Below are 25,584 nucleotides of genomic sequence, written 5' to 3'. Positions count from 1 at the left end.
GTTAGCGTGTGTGTTAGTGTTACTGTGAGTGTTACTGTGTGTTAGTGTGAGTGCCAGTGAGTGTGTTACTGTGTGTCTGTTACTGAGTGTGTTTGTATTAGTGAGTCTGTTTGATGTCTGTTAGTGAGTGTATGTTTTGTAAGTGAGTGTGTATGTATGTCTGTCACTGAGTGTGTCTCTGTCAGTAAATGTGTGTGTCTGTTAGCTAGTGTGTATGCATGTGTTAGCTAGTGTGTATGCGTCTGTTCGTGAGAGTGTGTATGTGCGTGTCTTCAGCACTTACCTTTCTCCAGTGCCGGACTCCCTTGGCGCTGGGGATCCCTCCGCCTCTCAGCTCCGAATGCGCATGCACAGCAAGAGCCATGCGCGCATTCAAACCGCCCATAGGAAAGCATTACTCAATGCTTTTCTATGGACGTTCAGTGTCTGAGAATCGCGGAAGCTCCTCTAGCGGCTGTCAGTGAGACAGCCACTAGAGGCTGGATTAACCCTCAGTGAAACATAGCAGTTTCTCTGAAACTGCTATGCTTTCAGCTGCAGGGTTAAAACTAGAGGGACCTGACACCCAGAACACTTCATTGAGCTGATGTGATCTGGGTGTCTGTACTGGTCCTTTAAGTGTGTGCATCTGCATGCACTGGTGTACATACCGCGGTCGCAGGGGTCGCAGCCCTGCAACCCCTGCGACCAGGTGCCCGCCGCCATGTGTTGCGGCCCCGGCCCGTGCAGAGTAAGCGTACGGGGGGGGGGCACGGATCAATTTTCGCACCGGGGCCCCATAGGTCATGTGTACGCCACTGGGGACACCATTTTACCCAGCCTGGCAACTCAATGAAGAACCTAAAAATCAGTACTGAAAGGGGGTTTTAAAAATACCAAAGAAAGAAAAAATTTTGAAACCAGAATGATCAAATTGTTTAACAGCAAGAATGGAGGACTACATATTGATTTGTGTTTCCTGTCCCACTACCAACACTTTACATGAACACTCCCACACATTATCGTACTGTTCTGTCGTATGTATTTTAACACTTTAAAACACATTCCAATATGTTTATTCTATCTATATATAAAGTACTGTGTGTAGACCTATGCTTTCCCATACTCTTATGCATGTATGCTTATATATGTGACTGTGCATTTATATTTGCGTATATGTGTTTATGTGTATGTATATGTATATCTCATACCTCATTTTGGTAACCCCCACACACACACTTTAAAATGTAAAAAAAACACCCACAAATGTTTTTAATGTATGTAGCAGTGTTTCAATGTAAGCATGTTTTTATGTGGAGTAAGTGTAAATGAATGTCGGGTTTTTATGTAGTGTTGGCATTTTAATGCAGGCATGCATTTGTGTGTAATGTTGGAAGATGCAGTGGTGTGGTTATATATAATGGTGATGTTTTAATACAGAGGTGGGCTTGTTTGTTGTATTTACACTGGAATGCAGGGATGTGTTTGTGTGTAGTGTTAGCAAGATGCTGAGATGTATGCAGATATATACACACACACACACTGACACACATGCAGATACAGACACACAGTCACAAACAGATACAGAGACACACATATACACACATGCAGCTACACAGACACACATACAGATACACAATGCCATCTTCCTGTTTCCTACCTGTTGGCTGAGGCTGTTGGGAGTTGGGCTTTGGTTCTCTCCCAATCAGTGCCGCCCTCCATCCTGCGTGTCTCAGTGTTAGCTGGGAGGAAGTGACTGAGACAAAGACCCTATAGTGGTCCTTTAAGGACACCAAATTATGGAGCTATCTACTAAACACATACACAACCACAGATATACACACACATTTAGTTATCAAGAGGTCCAACCAACCTCCCTACCTTGCTCCCCCCCTTATTCTAATTTAGGGCCCCACCCACCACTCAGGGGTGGGGCTGGGGGAAGGACAATAGGTCCCCCCTTATTCTAATTTAGGGCCCCCGACCGCCTCTCAGGGGTGGGGCCCGAGTGGGGAGGACAATAGATCCACCCCCTTATTCTAATTTAGGGCCCCACCCGCCCCTGAGGGTGGGGGGATGGAGGGGAAGGACAATAGCCCCCCCCCCTATTTTACTTCAGGGCCCCCACCCACCACTCATGGGTGGGGGCCGGGGGGGGGCAATAGGTCCCACCTTCAGGTTAGAAGCCCCCATTCGCGCGGCACAGTGGGGGAGCTGACGTCGGCGGGGGAGGAGAGGTAAGGGAGCCCAGCGGTGGAAGAAGGTGAGTAACTGAAGGGAGGGGGACCCTGAGGGTGGGTGCACCCTCAGGGCACTATAGTGTCAGGAAAACCGATTTGTTTCCTGATACTATAGTGATCCTTGAAGTCAAAACATTTTGTTCAGTACCCTCAAATAATCAAATATATTTCCAACAGAATACCAAAATAGACATCACAGATTTATAGGAAGCAAATTGTTTAATAAGATACAATATTACATCAGTTTAAAAGAAAAGTAATTAATGATACAATACACAAGAGGAATGTTTTCTGCTAATGTACACACGACTTATGAATATTTATTTATATAGATTCAATAGATTCCAACGTTGGTGAACACTGTAAGTGAATGCAAGACTACATTTGATAAACCAGTTAAATAGTCTAGAAATGACTATTGATTTAATAATTTTTTTTAGTGATTGCATTTTTGATTATCTTTATTGGATCGTAAAGCTTCCTACTACAATATGTAAAATATCATCTGATAGATTCTCACATTTACAGCAGATCATTAGCCAGTTTCCATAATTGATTGTCTAGTAAGTTTTAATGACAATATTAAAGGACTAATGTTCTTAGAAGACTCAGTTCTGTGACGTGCTTGTAGACAAACATTGATGATGTCCATTCTTGAATAGAAGAAGTTCTTAAAAAAAAAGCTTAGTAGGGATTTTTCCTGTAAGGAGAATAAAATTGACAGAAATGTTAGCATTTATGACTTAATGATAAAGTTAGAAGTTATGTTAGGGTCTCTTTGTTTTGTTTCATTATAATATAATTTCATACCTGTCTCTTGCTCTCTCCTAAAAGCAGCCCACCTTATTTGACTGCAAATTCCTGTCCTATTGTGTTTTATACCCCACCTCCTATAGAATGTAAGCTCGTTTGAGCAGGGTCCTCTCCAACCTATCGTTCCTGTAAGTTTTTTTTTTAATTATCCTATTTACAGTTAAATCCCCCTCTCATAACATTGTAAAGCGATACGGAATCTGTTGGCGCTATATAAATGCCAATACTAATAATAATAATACCTTCCAACTCCAGCGTCCCGAGAATCAGAATGCAAGTAAGAGGGGACTAAGGGGGCAGATTTGCCCAAAAAGGGATGGGTCTGCCTAAATTACTGGTTGGTCAGTCTGGTGTAAATGCAGGCCAGATGGCCTACCAATGATGTAAGGCAGGCCCACTGTTTTAGTGCTCTCTGTGGGGTCCTGGTGCCCTGAACATAGCACAAATGCATCTAATAATCTACATGCACTATGCTTGTTGGTGACAATTCGCTGGTGTCCCCAAAAGTTTAATACCAGGGAACAAAGTGGGGATTGAAGGTAAGAAAGGACATGAAAATTAGTACTGTCCCACCAAAACCAAGATTGTTGGAAAGCTTGTGATGTGGCCATCCTATGGTATGAGGAATATTCTGGTTCTTGGTTGTCCAACTGTGGCCCACTAGATGTTCTTGAAGTACCATACCCATAACATTCTACCATTCTCAGGCTGAGGATATCACTAATTGTTAAAAACAGGTTGTTACAAAATTTGCACTATCAGAGATGGTAATGTTGTACTCTTAATTGTGGCAATCCCACATAAGAATGGCATACCAAATTAGGAAACTACCTTCTAAACAACAGAAACAGCAAAAGTAACAATTAGGTCTTGGATTGAACCCTGAGTAGTCATCCATTTTTTCATTGTTCAAACCTCTTCAAACCTCCCAATATTCTAAGTAAAAAAACTGTAACAAATCCAGGCCTTGTGAGTCTCTCTTGGGTTCTAATGTTTTGGGAACACCAGAGAAAGGTTCCAAAAAGGTGCAGTGAGAGGTCCTCTTTAAACATGATTGTTCTGCACAAACTGAATTTGAGACATTTAGTGCATGTGAGAATGCTTAGCTAACACTGTACATGTGGCCTACCCTCGGTGGGATTGCCCAGTGTCTATCAGTCAGTTTATGTCACCATTCAAAGTCCTATCTCACTTCTAACGAGGTTCATAGACTCTTTAACTTATCCTAACTTACTGTGCATGTGTATGTCTGAGTTTATCTATATATTTATATATATATATATATATTTATGGAAATCTTAATTGCTACTATTCTGTTTATCCATGCCAAAAAAGAAAAGGTGCCCCATCTAACAAGAATTTGTTTACATTCATTCCAAACCCTATATTTGATTGTTTATAACAGGGATAGGCAACCTTTGGCACTCCAGATGTTGTGAACTACATGTCCCTGAAGCTTTGCAGTAAAATGGGTGTAAAAGCATTATGGGAGAAGAAGTCCACAACATCTGGAGTACCAAAGGCTACCTACCCCTAAGAATCTGATCTTTATTCCAATATGAAATGCCTATTCATTTGGCGACAGAGAGGCTACACGGGACACGAAAATGGTAGATAAACATTGACATTCTGTCTTCACAAGCCTGACTGCGACAGCAGCAAAAAATGAAGCACCTGGCATTTAATGGGTTAAAGCAGGGATGGGGAACCTTCGACCCTCCAGATTCTTTGGACTACATCTCCCATAATGCTCTTACAGTCATAATGCTAGCAACGCATCAAGTGAGTTGTAGTGCACAACATCTGGAGGGCTGAAGGTTCCCCACCCCTGGGTTATAGGGTTTAATTCTAGCTCAGAATTAATGCACACACAGCTCTTATCAGAACAGTAGAGGCGGCAGGCTTCCTTTCTCAGAATGAAACGGAATAAAAAGGAATGCTGAAATAACATCATGCCATTAGGAATAAACCTATAAATATCTTTATTTAACAGTTCTTGACAACTCAAAGACGGTGACATTATTCTTCATAAAACTTGGTTTGACTGTCTCGTTGGGACTATTAATCGTACCATGACCTACATATTCCAGCCTTCCTAGATTTGTGGGAGTTATACTTTCAACAGCAGCTGCAACTATGCCCCCAATATACCCCTTTCAAGGGGTATATCCACCACCTCTAGTACTATCATTAGTCAAGTACCTCCAAATATATAGTGTTATGGAATACCCAGCTCATCTAACAATAAAAAAACAGAAAACACATTATATATAACAGAAAGAAAATGTCCCTACATATGTGAGCAAGATGTGTACATCTTCCAGCAATTAAACTGGTTTAATGAGGGTTCATTCTGGATATTTACAAGGTGTTTGTGAGACCTCAGTACATTGTTTTATCATCTAGCAGTCTGAAGGGCTCAGTGGAGGTTTGTCCAAAAGGGCACTTGCTGCAACAAATGACTAGTTAATGATTGTGAATAAACATGTTTTAAAAGAAATACACTGTTAGATTATTATACAGATACTCCTTTAAAAAAACAGGTGTCAAGTGTAACTGAGAATATGATGTTATGGGGGCATTTGTATAAAAATATCTTCTCTAAACATAGACACTCCTGCAGTGAATTCTGACATCATCCATTAAGACACCATTGGGTCATCTGATTCATAATGACATAGAAGTCATGCATGCGCATTGATTGCCCTTCTAGGACCTCAGAGGAGAGGAGGAGAGAGAAGCAGTATTGTTAAATAGACAAGAACCTGGACATTTACACTAAAAGCAGGGAAATGCGTTTTTATTGTTTTACTGTATGCATTGATGTATTATTATTACATTTTATTGTGCTGCTTTGCTTTATAATTCTATTTCATTTAGTTAAAACATATAGAAGACATGAAAAATTGAGACTCAACATTAATTTGAGTGAATTCCTGACAATTCATACTTTAGAGACAAACTGATATTTTCTTGTGCATTGGCACTTGAAGGGTAATTAAAGGGACACTCCCATCACCCAGACAACGTCTGCCCATTGGAGTGGTCTGGGTGCCAACTCCCACTACCCTAAACCCTGCAAGTGTAATTATTTCAGTTTTTTATAAACTGCAATAATTACCTTGCAGGGTTAACTCCACCTCTAGTGGCTCTCTACTAGACAGCCTCTAGAGGTCACTTCCTCCTTCATAGCACATGTTTTCTGTGCTAGAGCGTCACTGGACGTTCTCACGCTGTGTGAGGACCTCCAGCGTCGCTCATTTCCCCATAGGAAAGCATTGAAATTATTTTTCAATGCTTTCCTATGGGGAGACGTAATGCGCATGCGCGGCATTGCCGCGCATGCGCATTAGGTCTCCTCGGCCGGTGGGCGGGATCAGTCTCGCCCACCGGCTGACGCAATGAAGAGGAGGAGCGGCGCGGTGGAGAAGACAGCGGCGAGGGACATCGTCGCTGCCTCAGGTAAGTGACTGAAGGGGTTTTCACCCCTTCAGTAACCGGGGATTGGGGGGTGTGAGGGAGAGGGACCCTCCAGTGCCAGAAAAACGGATTGTTTTCCTGGCACTGGAGATTCCCTTTAACTAAACAATTTAATTGTTGGATATTATACACTACAGAATTGCACATTTTGGACCATAAAATAGACAAACTGGAAAAAATGATCCAAATCAAGTTTGCAGCAGCTCCCTTACTTGGGCCTTAAAGGGACACTTAAGACCCCTACAGAGCTATAGCTTAAAGCTGAAAAGCTTTATGTGTGAAAAGAGTGTCCCATTTTTCAATTTTACAAAAATTGTAGATTTCAATAGAAATTTACACTTTTGAAAAAATTAACCTTGTTATACCCTCTGGCTGTCAATCAGATAACAGGCCCCGTTACTTCCTGGATGTTTAGCTCAGTGGAGCTGAATTCAAGAGGCAGCAATTGCACAGACCACCTGCTCTGTAAAAACATCTTGTTAGCTGCATTGGGAAGTCTGTGATTGGACAGCCACAGAATGGCTTTGTGGGTTTAGAAGGGGAGGGCTTGAAAAGGCTGCAGACAAGAAATCTACAGCTTTTGCAAGCTTTGACCCAAAACAATGCATAATTAAATGCATGCATGTTTTCATTGGGGATATATCTGCTAAATAGTGATTTCTTATTTTTTTTCTTTTGGGGGCAGTTCACATTTACAGCGTCCCTGGATAAAGATGTAATTAGTGTATTGTTTAAATCTACAGTGTGAGTATAGTTTACACATAACATATTGCCAGCAATGCAAATTTTACATTACTAATATTATCATTAGAATAGATATATATATATAGATAAAAAAAAAATGCCAACTTACCGGTTAATTTGTCTTGCTAATGACCAAAAGAGATTAAAAAAAAAGTACATCAAATTAGACAAAATAAAAATCCATATAAACATAATGTATTTATTTGATTTCACTCAATGCTATGAAATAATCAGTTTTATTTAAAAAAAAATATGGTATCAATTGCATTCAATAACTTGGTGGGCTACGAAATTGTAATCCGAATGCCCATTATTTGCGTTTTCTTTTGTTTTGGAAATGACAGCCCAATCCTCCCAAAACGTAATTCTGACAAAATAAAAACTAGACTTGTGCAAAAAAAAAATTTGAGCTGGCTCGTCAGAATCAAATTCCTTTTAATCCACAGTAGATCGATCTGTCCGAGATTTACCTGTGGATTCTTATTTATTGAATAGAACAATTCTATATGTATTGATTAATTCAGGTATGGATTAAAAGGAAATGACTCCACAGGTAAATCCAGGAGGGATTTGATTTGTTCAGATATGAATTAACCCCTTAATATCAGAATCAAGTATACACATTTTTATTTTCATTTACTTTGTGGTATTAAATATGGTCCATGAAGTCTCACTCAACCTCATTTATACTCTAGTTATGATTAGCATCCTGTAGAGAAACACATTTTTCTGCCAGAAGCCACTAGTCACTGATATAATGAATGTAAAGTTACTTAAAAGGTCAGCTCAACCCCAGCTGCCAAACAGTACAGAGAGTTTCAATGGGTCATATCACTCCTACAGTCAGGGTTGTGCCACGATAGCACGAACAAGAATAAGCATTATACATTTTCATGGCTGTGTTAAACAAGACTGCACATTTTATAGTTAATATAGACAAGTTAGACTAAGCATTTTTCATTTTAAATGGTTCACATGCTGATGTTGAGTATGTCAGTTTACGTGAAATCGTACATTGGATGGGTCATAGCGATAAGATGTATGAGGTATGCTTAGGCAGAATATGCACATAGAGCGATAAAAGAACAAGAATAAAAGATAAACATGCTTTCAACAATGTAGGAGATGGCTGGTAACCATGGACAGGCTAATTTGAGCCGACTAACAGTTAAACGAGATGCTAGCCACAGAATTTTACTCAGCTAAAGTAATGCAGGGGTCGATAGGCTAATAGAGTTACTTAACAGACAGTAGACTCGTACCCTTAGCTATATTTTAGTGCCGACATTTCATACTAGTTTAAGTAAGCATTATGTGAGTGACTCCGTCTAGATTATGAGCAAGGAGTTAGAGCAGAAATTATACGCTTACAGTGTGGGAGCTTGCGACTAGTGAGACATGGAGAGGTGTGCTTGAACACATTTATGCTGTTGAAAATAATGTCGTTAAGCGTTAATCTTGCGGTGCTATACCAATGTGGGGCAAAGTCCCTTGCAGTGGCAGGGACGTGGTGGCGTGGTGATGGGCCATCCAGCAATGGGGTATTAATAGTCAATTAGTGCGGACAAGAAAGAAAAGAAAATAAAATTTAACAGTTTGAGTCCTCTTTTTGAACTGGAATGTCCGGCTAGCGCCTTACGGTGGTACCAGCTCCTGTCCCCGATCAGCCGACCCCACACACGGGCCACTTGAGATGGATAGTCTCTGTGACTGGCAAGGTTATGGGCCCCTCTCCGGCGTAGGTTCTCCTGGTAGTCTGCTGTACCTTGTCTTGGTAGGACTCGTTAGCCCTGGATTGCAGAGTGTTGGCTTGCTGGCCAAAAATGCTGTGTTCCGGTGCATTGCTGGGGCTTTGTGGCTGCCCGGTGTTCCCGTTTGCGAAGACGTGGGAGCGGGTGCTTGGTTGCCGCCGTTTGCCCTTCCGGGTGGCGGCTTTGTGGGCTCGTGGCAGGGGCCTATAGTGGCAGCGCCGGGTTGTGGGGCGGATCCAGGTGGCCACCGTTCTCACTGCTTGGTCGTGGGTTAGCCCCCGTTGACAGAGTAGTGCCAGAAGCTCTCACAGAGCTGCTCAAAAGTGTCCTGGGAGCCGGCTCTTGGCCTGGTGTGTTCGGCTGTTGAGTCGGCCGGGCCTTGAAGGCGCGGTTTTCCCGCGGGTGGAGACGCCGGTAAGTGTGTCGTCTGCTGCCGCAATCTGCTTTGCACGTGGGGACCGGGATGGCCCCCGTCGATGTCCAGCGGGTCTCATGGGGAGGCATTCTTGGCGTCCGCCATTTTGATCGGCGTACCCAGGTAGGCCTCGAAGTTCAGGTCGCTTGTGGGGTGTTAAAGACCCTCTTAGTGGGAAACTTTAGTCTGTGTGCGGGTGCCGTGATATCCCTCACTGGCAAAAAAAGTGGGGGGTACCGGAGCCCCTTCCACCTCCCTAGTGCCGCGCTGCTGGCTGCAGGGAGACCGGCCGTATCTCCTCCGCTGTGCCCGCATGCAGGTCCAAAGGGAAGCTTCGGGTTCTGACCACCTGTCGAGTGACGGGACGTCTTACAAGGTGTCTCTTAGGGTTGCAGAGTGGTTCTAGTCGGAACAGAGCCCTGTTTCTCGGGTGAGAAGTCGTTTTTTCCAATTTTTGCTTTCCCTTTGCAGGAGCTCCCTTCATGTGCGACTTGTCTGCATGGCGGCCAGGCCCCGCCCCCTCGATGGCAATTTTAACACTATAGAGCCAGGAATTTAATTTTTAAAATGTGATAATATATTAATGAAACCAAGAGGGCTGCACTCAACTGAACATGCATACTTAATAGGGTGCTGCTGGGGCCAATATAGACAAAATACATAATCCAGCACACTCGCTTATTCACTAAACAATGATTTCAAATCTTACAGATTGTAATAGTTTTATTTAAAAACACCTGGGTAAGTGGATTAATCTCATAAGAGCAAGCATTAGGCTGCTAGAGTAGGACCTGCAAGAATGGGGTACATCGACGTTGTGGCAGGCTTATGCAATATATGATCATATAATGTAACTAAACCTCCACTATTTTTTGCCTAGGTGAGGTGTTTTTAAATAAAACTATTACAATCTGTAAGATTTAAATCATTGTTTAGTGAATAACAATGTATTTTGTATTTTGTATGTTATATATATTGGCCCCAGCAGCAACTTATAATGTATGCATGTTCAGGTGAGTGCAGCCCTCTTGGTTTAATTTATATATTTGGTTTTGCACCCCTCCCTGTCACAGGTGCCTCATTCCAGGACCCTATCTAGCCTTGACTTGCAGAGAGTCCTAGGAGGAAGTATTTCCCAAGTAAGTGGATTAATCTCATAAGAGCAAGCATTAGGCTGCTAGAGTAGGACCTGCCAAGAATATAAGGCCAGTTGTGGCTGCCATTAAGCAGTTCTCCTTCACCCTCAACATAGAGCCTGGTCTCATGCTTGGAGGGAACAGCTATATTCACAGTGATTGGCAGAGGCACACAGTCAGGGTGCTAGGCGGTCTGCCACACCCTCTAGGAGTTAAAAAAAATGCGAACAAAGTACTATACTAAGTACAAGTGATTTGTTACACCAGGGGGCCCGGTCACAGCTGTGACCCCTGGTACTGTGGCCTCCATAACTTCAGGGCTGGTGCAAGGCCGCACCGGCCAGGGGTTGCAGTTAACTGGCAGGAATAAAGCGTTGTGTTGCTCCCTTCCTGCCATTGTGTGTAGCCTGGCCGAGCGGATCAGGACTGAGAGAAAGTGCTCACTTCTGTCAGACTAGATCGGGTACTACAGTGAGCAGGTACAGGTAGGAGAGGGGAAGAGACATGAAGGAGCAGGGGATGAAATGGAATAATACACATGTCAAGCCTGGGGGGCTTAATGATACACATGGAGGAGTTGGTGGGATAACTTAATAATACACGTGGAGGGGCTGGGGGGAATTAATTATGCAGATGAAATGGCTGACAGGGACTTAATGATATACATGAAGAGACTGGGCGGACTTAATGAAACACATGGAGGGGCTTGGTGGACTTAATAAAACATATGGAGGGATTGGGGTGGAAGGGAATGATACACATGGAAGGGCTGGGGGACTTCATGAGACAAATGGAGGAGCTGGGGGGTAGAGAATGAGACACTTGGATCAGCTGGGGGGAGGGAATGAGACACATGGACTGGCTGTGTGGAGGGAATGAGACACATGGTGGGGCCCCAGGGAAATTTCCACATGGAGGAGTAGTTTCAAGTTACACCTCTGGCTCAATTGGATTAGGATCTGGGGAATTAGAAGGCCAAAGCAACATCTTAAACTCGTTGTCCTGTTCCTCAAAACATTCCTGAACACTTTTTGCAGTGTGGCAGAGTGCACAAATCTGCTGAAAGAGACCACTGCCATCATTGAACACCATTGCTGTGAAAGGGTATACATAGTCTACAATGACTTTTAGGCAGGTGGTAACATCCACATAGTTGCCATGGCCCAAAATTTCCCTAGGAAAACGAGGCACCAAGCCATCCACCTAATCTACAGTAAAATGTGATACATTAGACTTGCCAACTTTCTTCTATTGCATTCCTTTCTTCCATTGCTTCATGATCCAGTTCTTACTCCCATGTCCCCATTGAAGGCTATTTCGGTTGTGGACAGCTGTCATCATGGGCACACTGATGAGTCCGTGGCTACTCAGCCCCATATACAGCAAACTGCAATGCACCATGTGCCCTTTCTATCAAGGCCAACATTATGTTTGTCAGCAATTTGAGCTGCAGTAGCTGTTCTGTGTGATCAGACTAGACAGGCTAGCCATTACTCCCCACGTGCATCAATGAGCCTTGGGAGCCCATGATGGTTCACCGGTTGTCCTTCCTTGCACCACTTCGGATAGATTCTAACCACTGCATACCAGGAACACCCCACAAGACTTGCTGTTTTGGAGATGCTCTGACCCACTCATCTAGCCATCACTATTTGGCGCTTGTCAAAGTCACTCAGATATTTTTCCAACACATAACATTAAAGTACTGACTGTTCCCTTGCCGCCTCATATCCCGCCCCTTGACTGGTTCCATTGTAACGATATCATCACTGTTATTCACTTCATCTGTCAGTAGTTTTTATGTGTGCTAATTAATGCTTACATATATATATATATATATATGTATGTGTACACCTATATCCTTTCCAAAATAAACTCAGCTTCTTGCTCTTGCAAAACCCTTATTTCCCCAGTTCTTTTCCTTCCTACTTTCAATTGAGAAACTGAACAATGATTACATAAAACTATGCTGCAAAACAGGGTGGAAAGTAAAACAAGTAATTCAGAGTTCTGTCCATGGCACCAAAATACGATGATTGATGGTTGGTGGACAGCCACTAAATAAAAAAATAAAAATAAAAATTCACAGAACAAATAAGAACTCCACAATAGTGAGGGAGAAAAAGGAGAATCAGTAAAAATAATAACATCATTTATATATTTTATATTTAATACATATATAATATATAAATACTTATTGTTATTGTACCTCCTTTCATTCTATTGGTTATTTCTTCTCCCTTGATTTGTGAACCAAATGGCATGAAAATGCACCTGTTTGTGTACTGCAAAATACACAATACTTTTATATATATATATACATATAATACTATTAAAATTCATATCTTGTAATATCTTTTTTATTGGCACCATCTTCTGCACTGTTTGCTTGTTTTTGTTTTTTTCTCCTCTCTCTCCCCTCTCACTCTGTGATCTTCAGACAATATATTTACGGTTCTCTGCAAGAATGGTGTCTATTTTCTTTAAAACCTGTGTCTTATCTGCACTCATGTCGCTTTAACCCCTGTATCACAACTCAACTTTGAATTATGTGTCATGTTTGTTAAGAAATGCTTTAGACTTGAGAAAGGGAGGTTCTCCTGAAAGCTTGTCATTAAAAAAGTTGGTTCCCCTATTTACCGCTCTAACATCTTAAAGCATAGAATTTAGCAGGACTAACCATACAAATATCTTAGCCATAATGTTATATAATTAGTAAGAGTTCCTCTATTTAAAATATATAAATAATTGAGAATACAATATAAAATAGGGATTGCCTTGGAAGCAATTAAGTTTTGTCTTTTTAAATATTTTAAATATAGACACATAAAAACTTAATAATCCATTACAATAATTTATAGCAGAGTGTGATGGATGGCCTACCTAGGTATCTCTGTATTACAGGCATCTGTGTGACAAAAAGAGACTTTAATGTGTCACATGGCACAAGATGCAGAGCCTCCCTCCATGTTGAGATATCTGCCTGGCCAGTTTAAGTATGCTTTTGTTGTCAAGCTGGACTTGATCCCAGCTCTGCAGTATGTTCAGAGGGACAGAGTGGATCAGCGGACAAGGCAGAGTCCCAGTCGCCGAGGCCTGTGCATTCCGGCATGGGGTTCGTGGTCTCACAGCAAATAGAGCTTTGTTTGGGGGCCTATCCAGGAGGATGTGATCCCAGCTCTGCATCACTGTCAGAGTGGCAGAGAGGAGAAGCGGACCGGGCAGAGTTTAAATCACTGAATGCTCTGCGATCAGGTAAGGAGGCAGCGATTGCGCAGCCAGCACAATTTGTTCTGGGAACTTGTCAGGTCCCCGCGAGCAGAAGCTTCTGCTGGCCGCGCTACTCACGGTACCCTCAGCTACCCTCTCGCCACGAGTGACGGCTTCTGGCACCCGTGCCCCGCTCGCGGCGACTTCTCTGTCCCGCCCACTGCGGGTGACGGGTTCCCGTGCCTCTCTGCCGCTTGCGTCTGAGTTCAGTTCCGCCGGCAGCGTTTCTGATGCTGCTCCGCCGCTCTCTCTAACCCTTGACCTCTGCTTGTCTTATCGATTATTCTGTCTCTCTGGTTACCTCTGACTTTGGCTTGTATACTGACTGTGGCGAAACCAACTTCGCCACTGTGAACTGGAGAAGCCTGGTTGCTAGCCTCCTGCCCTGCGACTATGGCCCCTGGACATATTTGGGGCATATTGTATTTTATCGTGCGACTGCTGGCCCTTTAAGTACAGTGAATGGTATTTTATTGTACTGCTGCTGGCCCTTTAAGAACTGTCTGGGGACCTATTGAGACTTTGGGTAACAATACCCTTTAAGACTATGGCCCCTGAAAACGTATGGACTTTTATTGGTGTGTATGGCCCTTTAAGAACCGTCTGGGGACATATTGTGACTTTGGTGAACAATGCCCCTTTAAGACTATGTCCCCAGACCGGTAAAATAACTTGTTCCTGGCTTTCCCCCACTTGGTTCAGTAAATAGGGCTTACTGAACCAAGTACCACACAGGCGGACCACCCAGAAGCTAAAGTGTGCAGGCAGTTTACCTCCCAGGCTGTGAGGTTACTGCCGGTTAATTGCACGTGGCGGCGGCCATCTTGGTTTCCTCGAATGCGGTCAGCGGTGTATGCTAAAGATTCTGTGGAACTAAAATCGGCTACACATTCTGCCGAACACCGCTGACCCTTACCTTCTCCCATACGGAACTTGCAGCTCCAGAGACTAAGTCCCGTTCGAAATGGGACTTAGTCGTTTTTTCGGCATGAAATTGACCGACCGCACAGCCCAAATCTATGGAACTGTTTTGGGCAGGAAATTGTGCTTGCGGTCGGTCATAAAGGACTTCCAGCTAACTTTTGATCCACTGGGGGGATTTGGCTGATTTTTGGAAGGGTTTATGTTTGATGTATGCTGAGTCTGAATATGCAACTTTTATTGAAATTGAATGTATGGTTTTAAAGTTACAGTGTGTGTGTAAAAACTGTATTTTTATTGTATGTAATAATTGGTTTAACTGTTAATCTAAGGGGAGGAAATGTGTGGGAGGTACATCCCTGTGATTGGTTAATTTCATCCTCCCCCTGGGAGTGTCCTGTATGTACTTGTTTGTAATAAAAGCCAGACTGGGTGTCCCAGTCCTGAGTTCCTGTTTTACCCTCAAAGTGAAGTGTCGTCTCATTATTGGGGGAAGGATTTATTGTATGCTGTTCCAGTTGACTGCTAGGAGTACAAGCCTATTCGTATGGTTCCTATTCAATGGTCTACAGCATTCATATGCTTGGGAGAATTTAAAGGTTTCTCAGATTCGGTGATTGTGGTGTCTGCCAGAGTGCTTGGAGTCCTCAGGAAGCACTAGGAGCATCCATTAACGGAGGTACCAAGTCAGGGTGCCAGGTGATCCGTTACACTGACTTCTCTCAGTGTGCTCAGCCCGGCCACTCTAAGGATCTTTCTGTGTCTGTGTTTTGTCAGCGTGTCTGGTTCCGGAGTCCTTGACAAAACCGTCATGGATGACGTGGTCCCAGCTCTGCAACTTGTTGAGGAGGAGGTGAAGAAGTTTTTGGCTGGGCTAGCAATAATTGAGCATGGGGGAGATCAGTCGGAGTCCCCTCCAGCGATGCCCAGGTTTCTAGGCCCAAATGGCCAGACACAGTCCATGCCCCAACTACCTGATGAGGAGGCCAGCAAGGATGCTACTTTATTTGTTGTCCTTGGGAAGGGTTCCTTGATGTTTGGGTGGGCCGAGAAGGATTTCTCATTGTTTATACCTCTGCTGGAGTTGCTCTGCAGCGTTTCCAGATCTGTCACTGAAGACGTGATCCATCCCCTACAAACATGGGAGACCTCCCCAAGAGTTGTGGTGTGCCCTTGTGTTTTTCCTTGGACTGATTCTGCCTTGGGAGAGGGGAGTTGGGAGGGTGGAATGGCTACAGTTTTGCCCACATACACAAAGAGACCAGGGATTATGTGTTGCTTACATCATGTTAACATGTCTCTTTAAGAGTGTGTCATGTTGCAGTGATTACTGCACCAGTGTTCTGTCTGATGTCAGAGAATGGAGGGGCATATTTTGTTATGGAATGCACTCTGCTTGTCTGTATTTGTCCCAGTATAGGTGTATAATCTGCAATCCAGCAGAAGAAATATCTTTGGCAGGTAAATAACTATTTATATACTGGGGTGTCTTCTCTCCTAACCACTATTATTTTTGAGATTTTGCTTTAATATAAATAAAACCTTTGAATGGCAATTCAGAAAGCCGTTGCTTTTGTATTTTACTTATTACAAATAACTTTGAAAAGCACCTATAACTGCTCTTAACTTTTTTATTCATGCAATTATCCATCTTCTTTTCAGCTTATATTAAAGATTTAACATATGACATAATAATCCTGTTCAGACCAGGCACAGCCAGGGCACACAATGCAAAAGAGATGGACAAATAGAAACATTGTTTCATTTCTCCTTCTTTCTGTATGCTCTCTCTTTGCTGACTGCTGACAGGCCCCCAGGTGTAAAGGACCGAGCTTATAACAATGATTGACAGGGAGCTAAGATGGAAGCGCCCAGTTACAGGATAAAAAACTGTGCATTGTGGATTAGTTATTTACTAATTTGAGAATTCAAAGTGCATTTCAAATTTAAGGTAAAAAGAGCAAAATATTAAAAAAAATCTTTAAGTTGGCTATTCTGGCATTATATGTTATATAGTTACATAGTTACAAAGCTGAAAAGAGACTTGTGTACATCAAGTTCAGCCTTCCTCACATTTGTATTTTGCTGTTGATCCAAAAGAAGGCAAAAAAAACCTCAGTTTGAAGCACTTCCAATTTTGCAACAAACTAGGAAATAAATTCCTTCTTGACCCCAGATTCATCCTTGGATCAAGAAGCTATTACCCTACATTGAAAAATTATATCCTTGAATTTTCTGTTTTTGCAAGTATGTATCTAGTTGCTGTTTGAACATCTGTATGGACTCTGATAAAACCACTTTTTCCACATCCTTATTGTTCTTACAGTAAAAAAAAAAACAACTTTTTTTTTTTGCCTTAGACAAAATCTTCTTTCTTCCAGTCTAAACGCATGACCTCGTGTCTTATGTAAAGTCCGGTTTGTAAATAGATTTCCACACAATGGTTTGTATTGGCCCAAATAGATTTGTATAATGTTATCATAGCCACTCTCAGGCAATGTTTTTCTAAACTAAAGATGTTTAAATTTGTAAACCTTTCTTCATGGCTGATATGTTCCATTCCTTTTATTAATGTTGTAGCCCGCCTCTTTTTCTAGTGCCATAATATTCTTCTTTCGAACAGGTGCCCAAAATTGCACAGCATATTCAGTATGTGGTCTTACCAGCGATTTATAAAGAGGCAAAATTATATTCTCTTCCTGAGAATGAATGCCCTTTTTCATGCATGACAATACCTGGCCTTACCCACTGCTGATTGACATTGCACATTGTTGCATAGTTTGTTGTCTATAGCAATTCCCAAGTCCTTTTCGTGTGTTGTTATCCCTAATTCGCTTCCATTAAGGGTATATGTTGCTTGTGCATTCTTTACGCTAAAGTGCATAACTGTCAGGCCTTAAGCCTCCCGAGTCTCCTCATGCTTCCGGGTTTGACGGAGCTTAGCCACACCCCCATTGACGCGGTCTGCTATTTAATGCGACCGCACCAGCTGATAGACGCTGGATTATTGAAACGCGTACCGCGCCAACAGAGGCGGCTCTAGACTTTATGAGGCCTTAGGCGAAACTCAAACATGAGGCCCCACTAACAAAAAAAAGTGTCACATATACACATTGATGCACAGTTTACCTGTGTATGTGCCTGAGAGTGTGTCTGACGGGTGTGAATGTATGTCTCTGTGAGCATGTTTGCATTTTTGTCTGAGACCCTATGTTTTTTGGTGTAGCTGCTTGAAGTGTGTTGTGTGTATAGGAGGGTGATGGTGAGAAGGAGAGGCGGGTGATGGTGAGAGGGGGTGATGGTGACAGGGAGGTGATGGTGTGGGGGGTGATTGTAATGTGAGAGGGGTGATGGTAATGTGAGAGTGGGGGGGTGATGTGAGAAGGAGGGGGGGGTGATGTGAGAAGGAGGGGGGGTGATGTGAGAAGGAGGGGGGTGATGTGATGTGAGAGGGAGGGGGGGTGATGTGAGAGGGGGGGTGATGTGAGAGGGAGGGGGGGTGATGTGAGAGGGAGGGGGGTGATGTGAGAGGGAGGGGGGTGATGTGAGAGGGAGGGGGGCTGATGTGAGAGGGAGGGGGGCTGATGTGAGAGGGAGGGGGTGATGTGAGAGGGAGGGGGGTGATGTGAGAGGGAGGGGGGTGATGTGAGAGGGAGGGGGGTGATGTGAGAGGGAGGGGGGTGATGTGAGAGGGAGGGGGGTGATGTGAGGGTTGATGGTGAGGGGGGTTGATGGTGAGGGGGGTTGATGCTGAGGGTGGTGAGGGGTGATGCTGAGGGTGGTGAGGGTTGTGGGGGTGATGCTGAGGGTGGTGGGGGTGATGCTGAGGGTGGTGGGGGTGATGCTGAGGGTGGTGGGTGTGATGCTGAGGGTGGTGGGGGATGGTGAGGCTGAGGGTGGTGGTGCTGAGGGTGGTGGGGGTGGTGGGGGCTGATGCTGAGAGTGGTGTGGGGGGCAGTGAGGCTGAGGGTGGTGTGGGGGGTAGTGAGGATGAGGGTGGTGTGGGGGGTAGTGAGGATGAGGGTGGTGTGGGGGGTAGTGAGGCTGAGGGTGGTGCGGGGGGTAGTGAGGCTGAGGGTGGTGCGGGGGGTAGTGAGGCTGAGGGTGGTGTGGGGGGTAGTGAGGCTGAGGGTGGTGTGGGGGGTGGTGAGGCTGAGGGTGGTGTGGGGGGTGGTGAGGCTGAGGGTGGTGTGGGGGGTGGTGAGGCTGAGGGTGGTGTGGGGGTAGTGAGGCTGAGGGTGGTGTGGGGGGTAGTGAGGCTGAGGGTGGTGTGGGGGGTGGTGAGGCTGAGGGTGGTGTGGGGGTGGTGAGGCTGAGGGTGGTGTGGGGGGTGGTGATGCTGAGGGTGATATGTAGTGAGGCTGAGGGTGGTTGGGGGTGGTGATGCTGAGGGTGGTTGGGGGTGGTGATGCTGAGGGTGGTGTGGGGGTAGTGAGGCTAAGGGTGGTGGGGGGTGAGGCTGAGGGTTGTGGGGGGGGTGAGGCTGAGGGTGGTGTGGGGGGTAGTGAGGCTGAGGGTGGTGTGGGGGTGGTGAGGCTGAGGGTGGTGTGGGGGGTGGTGATGCTGAGGGTGATATGTAGTGAGGCTGAGGGTGGTTGGGGGTGGTGATGCTGAGGGTGGTTGGGGGTGGTGATGCTGAGGGTGGTGTGGGGGTAGTGAGGCTAAGGGTGGTGGGGGGTGAGGCTGAGGGTTGTGGGGGGGTGAGGCTGAGGGTGGTGTGGGGGGTAGTGAGGCTGAGGGTGGTGTGGGGGGTAGTGAGGCTGAGGGTGGTGCGGGGGGTAGTGAGGCTGAGGGTGGTGCGAGGGGTAGTGAGGCTGAGGGTGGTGCGGGGGGTAGTGAGGCTGAGGGTGGTGCGGGGGGTAGTGAGGCTGAGGGTGGTGTGGGGGGTAGTGAGGCTGAGGGTGGTGTGGGGGGTGGTGAGGCTGAGGGTGGTGTGGGGGTGGTGAGGCTGAGGGTGGTGTGGGGGGTGGTGAGGCTGAGGGTGGTGGGGGTAGTGAGGCTGAGGGTGGTGGGTTAGTGAGGCTGAGGGTGGTGGGTTAGTGAGGCTGAGGGTGGTGGGGTTAGTGAGGCTGAGGGTGGTGGGGGTAGTGAGGCTGAGGGTGGTGGGGTTAGTGAGGCTGAGGGTGGTGGGGGTAGTGAGGCTGAGGCTGGTGGGGTTAGTAAGGCTGAGGGTGGTGGGGTAGTGAGGCTGAGGGTGGTGGGGTTAGTAAAGGCTGAGGGTGGTGGGGTAAGTAGAGGCTGAGGGTGGTGGGGTAAGTAGAGGCTGAGGGTGGTGGGGGTTGGTGAGGCTGAGGGTGGTGGGGGTAGTGAGGCTGAGGGGTAGTGAGGCTGAGGGTGGTGGGGGTAGTGAGGCTGAGGGGTAGTGAGGCTGAGGGTGGTGTGGTTGGTGAGGCTGAGGGTAAGGCTGAGGGGGGTGAGAGCCTACCTTTCCTGGTGGTCCAGTGTGGGCTCCCTGGTGGTCTGGTGGCCATTGCTGCCTTCCGGTCTGCAGCTCCACAGAGCTGCAGACCATGTAATCTCGCGAGATGTCAGAGCGTTGCCGTGGTAACCCGCGGCAACGCTCTGATTGGCCGGTTCTCGCGAGACACATGGTCTGCAGCTCTGCACACTGCGGAGCTGCAGACCGGTGTCTGCGGTGGCCGGGCAGCCAGGAGGGGCCTCGCACCCGGCGGCATACCTGGCAAGCCGCCGGGCCCCCTCCTGGTGTCAGGTCCTCGGTCAGTGACCGAGGACCTGACACACTCTGCCAACAGGCGGTTTAGGCGGCCGCGAGGCCCCAGCCAGCGCGAGGCCTTAGGCGGCCGCCTAAACCGCCTAATTAGAGGGCCGCCTCTGCGCGCCAAACTCACCGGCTCACATACCTCACTGAGACGACCACTCGCTACTGGACCGGACTGGAGGAATATTCAAGTCCCCAACATCTCTCCTCATCACCGACAGGTGCCAGCACTCTCTGCAACCATTCACTGAAGCAACCGCCTCAGAGGAGAGCTGGGGACACAATCCCTCTACTTCAAGAAGTTAAGTAACTTACAGTCTCTGAGTTAAGAGCTAACAATGCTAAAGCTTTATTTCTTCATACTAAAGTTTGCTATCAAGTTGTCCAGCAAGCCTGCTACAGCCTCCCTCAAAACAAGAACTATTTAAGTTTTGCTGCACCAGTCTTGCTACTGATAATTCCAATGTATACAATCTCTTATAATTTGAACTGTTAACAAGAATAACGGACTCTAATGAATTCTGAACCTTGTCATTGCTGAATGAAACAAACCGTTTATTATTTAAAGAAACAGTACCTGTAATTCTGGAACTGAAGTCTCAGTTCCATCTAAGTGTCTTAATAAAAGATCAAAGTCCTAAGAAATCTGCAGTTGTGTTCCACATCATTTACTGTGAACGTGACAATAACTTTGCATTTTTCAACATTAAATTTCATCTGCCATATGAGTACCCAGTCCATCTTAATCCCTCTGCAGCAAAGTAAATGTGAAATTCACTTTGCAATCACGCTGAATTCTCACTTTAGTGAATAACTCTGTTATTTCATTATTTACACCTCATAAAGGGATTCTATAGTGCCAGGAAAGCTGTTTTCCTGGCACTATAGAATTCCACAGTGCCCCCCACCACCTCTCCCACGGGGCTGAAGGGGTTAAAATCCTTTCAGTCACTTACCTGAATCCAGCACCAATGTCCCTCAGCACTGAGTCAGGCTCTGCACATGCTCCTCCCCTGTTGACATCAGCCAGCGGGGGAATCCTAATGCACATGGTGGCAATGGCCGCGCTCGCATTAGGCTTTTCCCAATAGGAAAGCATTATTTAATGACTTCCAGCATCAGATACCAAAGGTCCGTTTCAAACCAGCTAGTCCCTCTAGTAGCTGTCTGGTAGAAAGCCACTAGAGGTGGAGTTAACCATTGATAGCAATTATTGCAGTTTCTTCATATATTTTTATGGGTTAAGAAACATGGGACGGGGGCGGGGCCTGACCGCTGAGCCGAGTGGACGCGGGCAGCAACAGCTCCTGAGCAAACGGACAAATACTCGCAGAATCTGCCAAAAACAATACCCAATCCGGGCCCTTGAATGCTGCTACCGAGCTGGGGACATCGAGATCTACCCATCGACACTTCAAACGCGGATATCCCGCTCGGCGCCGACATGCGGCCTACTCACATGGGCGGCATGGGAGAGACGGCCGCTCTTCCGCCGCTTCCATACCCGGCTGACACACTGCTGAGCCCACGTTCCCCCCCCTATAGACCGGCGGGGGTTATCCCGGTCCACATTCCACAGGGCCACAGGACCCTAAAAGCCTCCGCGACTACCTGCATCCCTTACTCACCCACCAAGATGGCGGCTGCTGCCCGGGCTGCTGGGCCTACACCCACCCAATCTCTACTGGCGCGACAGGCAGGCGTGATCCCCCAAGAGGACCGCATAACAGCAGCCTTCGACCATTTCTGGACACAGCTGTGGGCCACACTGGCTCGGAACCAGGCGACTACAACAGTCTCTCCACTACCCACTACCTCGCATGCACACAAACCGGCTCCCATACGCACAACTATGCCACAGACCGGTGCGAAGCAGCAGAGGAGATTGAAGGCTATGCCCAGACCACGCATTCAACGCAGCCAGCCTGGGTCCCGACATGCCATGAGACCCCCCACACACTGCCACCCGCTATCCAAGCCGAAGCGACATACTTGGAGAGCCTACGCTCAACCCGCGGCCAGCGGAGATGGGAGGATGACACAACGCATAGGCCACCCAAGGACACGCACAGCCGCCACTGATACCCAGAAGGTCTTTACCCCTGCACCGAGAGAACAGGGTGTGACACTAGCCTACAGATTTACATTGGGAGCGAAGAGGCCGACTTGCCGCCAAGCCCAGACCCCCTCCACTCAAGGTACTCACGGAGGACTGGGGGGCGGTGGCAGAGCCCCACCAGCTCACTTGACCGACGACATCAAGGCTCCATGGGACTCTTTGGACAGCACATCGCTCCTGCCAACCATGGGAGTTGGCTGACTTTCGCTGCTGTGCTGCGGGTGGGACTGCTGCCACGCCACCACTTCTATGCAGCTACAGTGGACTCTGCCTTGTATTATTGTTTTGTGGTGGCCCCCTGAGTTAAGGTACCATTGAGAGCTGGCTGACGTGTGCCATGCAGAATTAGCAATTAAAGGCTCACTTACAATAAGATTTAACCAAATCTACACTAAACTACAGCCTTAAGAAATGCCCAAAATGTTACCAACAAGTGTTATTTAGATGCGATGTAATATAATGCTATCCTAATCATTTCTATGTCTAGCTAGCCATGCAAGCTGCAAAACGTATACCTAGTTAGTTAATTCTCTTTCGACAGCTCCTGTACAGAGTAATAGGTATCAGACTCGACTGAATAGCTTAAGTTACATTATACTGAACCTAGCCTGCCTACAATATAAAATTGTGCCTGTTATTCTTATCCTTCTAATATGTTTTTTTTTTTTTTTTTTTTTTTTTTATATACCTGTGATATACCATTCTGATTCAACTGTGTCATACATTTGCCCATACTGATGAACAGCCATGCAGGAAACCATTTAAAAGCTTGTAACCAGCTAGGATAACATAAGCTACTAACGTGTAATATTATCTTGTATCATACCTATATTAAGGAATTTCTTTAGTTACCACAAGCCTGTTCATACCGCTATAGAAAAGCTATCTTATAATCTAAAGTATGCCTATAGCATGATGTAAGCTCGTTTATAATTATAAAATTAGTGCATTGTACTACAATACCCTAATGCTTTCTATGTCACTCACTCTCTGTTTTGAATGTGCATGCGGATTGCCTTTGGGGTACCACGTGCCTGATTGTTATCACCATATGCACTGCAAAAATAAAGAATTCAAAAAAAAAAAAAAGAAACATGGGACATTGCACCCAGACAACTTCAATGAGCTGAAGTGGTCTGGGTGCCTACATTAAAAAAACATAATACTGAAAATATTGGGCAGTTCCCCTTTAAGGGTAGTAGTAGTCTTTTTCAAATATATTTGAATTTGATAATCAGTCTGAAATAGACACTATTGGACTGTCAGTAACCCGTAATTGAGAAAGAAGAGTGAAAAAATGTACAGCATGTATGTACACTTGAAATCAAAATTATTCAGCCCCCATGGAACATCAGGTTTATTGTCAAAATGTACAGATTTTCAGTTTAAACAAATCAAACAAAGGCAATTGAAATAGTTCAACACAACTAATGCTTTGAGTTGTTTCCCAAAATATAACTGGAAATGCAACTTATAATCACTTCTATAGTCTCAAAATTGTTCAACTCCTTCATGGCAAGCACCTTTAGTATTTAGTAGAGCACCCTTTTGCTGTTATAACCTGCTGCAAACAAGATGCATAATAAGACACCAGCTTCTGGCAGTTTTCATGAGAGGCTCATAAGCATTGGCCTCCAGTTCAGTAATATGCTTGGGTTTGCCTGCTGCAATAATCTTCTTCAAATCAAATGATTGTGATGGCCACTGTAGAATTTTCCAGGACTTCTTCTGCAACCAAGCCTTGGTGGAATTTGAGGTATGCTTGGGATCATTGTCTTGTTGATCTTGTCTTGGTTAATGATGCCCAAGCTTCAGCTTCCTAACAGACGGCATAACATTTTCACCTAGATTTTAGTATGTACCCTACTGTGCTCACTGAAACCTCAGTGCCTGTTGCCACCAAGTCTTGCTGCAGGTTTTTGTAGTCACTCAAAGGTTTTTCACAACTTGCCTTCTCAAAAATCTGGTTGCTGCCATTGCTTAATTGTTCTGCCCCGTCCTGGTAGTGTAACCATTGTTCTTTCAACTTATGAACTTCTAACTATGCTGTCTCTAGTAACATTACATGCCTCGCTATCTTTTTGTATCCTGTTACTTATTTGTGAAGGTCGATGAGTTCTTCTCTTAACATTCTTTTGACTTAGTCATATTTCTAGCATGCAGTCAGATGTGAAACTCAACAAACCCTAGCAAATTTCAAGTGTTCCAACTCAAGCACACTTGGTGCAACTAATGAAGCCCTTGATAAGTTGAATCAGCTGTGCTTGAGATAACACCTGTTTTACATATTTGTGTGGTGGTGAGGGATACTATTCAGGGGGTTGAATAATTTTCAGAATGGAGTTGCAACTAACCCCGGGTGTTTCAAGCAGCACATACAGATCCCTTGCTCCATGACTACTTCTAAAAGCAGAAGTGATCATGGAACCTGGAGTAACCTCTTAATTTGTCTTTTATAATTAAGCCCTTACAGTGGAATATGAACTCCCGTGAATATATGACTGTTCTTTTTCCGAAGTTGTATGTCCATAACTATACTCAGTAGATTATTTTAGGTGAATACATGTATTTGCCATTTCATAGGGCCTCCATGCCTATAAACTTGAGAGTTTGGTTCATTATTTAGGAGCAAATCCCCAAGTGAAGGAGAAAAATGGAGAGACATCTATAACATGTTAATGTAAAGTTTATTATAATGATTATGCTACATGGTCAAATGTTAAGAAAATAAGTAAAAGCCACAATCTAATTTCCTCTCTCAGGACTAGGATACATAAAAAAGTCAAACCCTGATACAGTTTGTGTGACCAATATATGGCCTCTATTTAAACAAATCCCATGTAAACAAAAATAGTTGTGTCATACCATCATATTGAGGTTTTTACTGGGCAGAAGCCAAGACCACAGTTCCTCAGGTCAGAGTATGTGGCTATCTCCCAGTAATAACATTATTGTGTGCTAATATTTTTACATGGAATTTGGAAGTTTACATTGAAT

General features: G+C 45.1%; 1 protein-coding gene across 1 annotated transcript in view; it reads right to left on the bottom strand.

Annotated features, from left to right (window-relative positions):
• Window positions 1-2,903: 2,903 nt before the first annotated feature.
• Window positions 2,904-25,584, bottom strand: part of LOC134569258 (L-selectin-like) — a 178,689-nt gene continuing 156,008 nt past the window's right edge. The window contains exons 10-12 of the mRNA XM_063428173.1: window positions 7,366-7,381; window positions 3,606-3,752; window positions 2,904-2,919 (exon numbers count right to left, since the gene is read on the bottom strand). Of these exons, the coding sequence (XP_063284243.1) occupies window positions 2,904-2,919; window positions 3,606-3,752; window positions 7,366-7,381 (179 nt within the window). The remainder of the gene's footprint in view (window positions 2,920-3,605; window positions 3,753-7,365; window positions 7,382-25,584) is intronic.

The sequence above is a fragment of the Pelobates fuscus genome, chromosome 7 (genome assembly GCF_036172605.1).
Source record: "Pelobates fuscus isolate aPelFus1 chromosome 7, aPelFus1.pri, whole genome shotgun sequence".
In the NCBI taxonomy this organism is placed as follows: Eukaryota; Metazoa; Chordata; class Amphibia; order Anura; family Pelobatidae; genus Pelobates; species Pelobates fuscus.
Note: the sequence above shows the minus strand (reverse complement) of the source record. Positions and strands in the feature narration are given on the sequence as shown.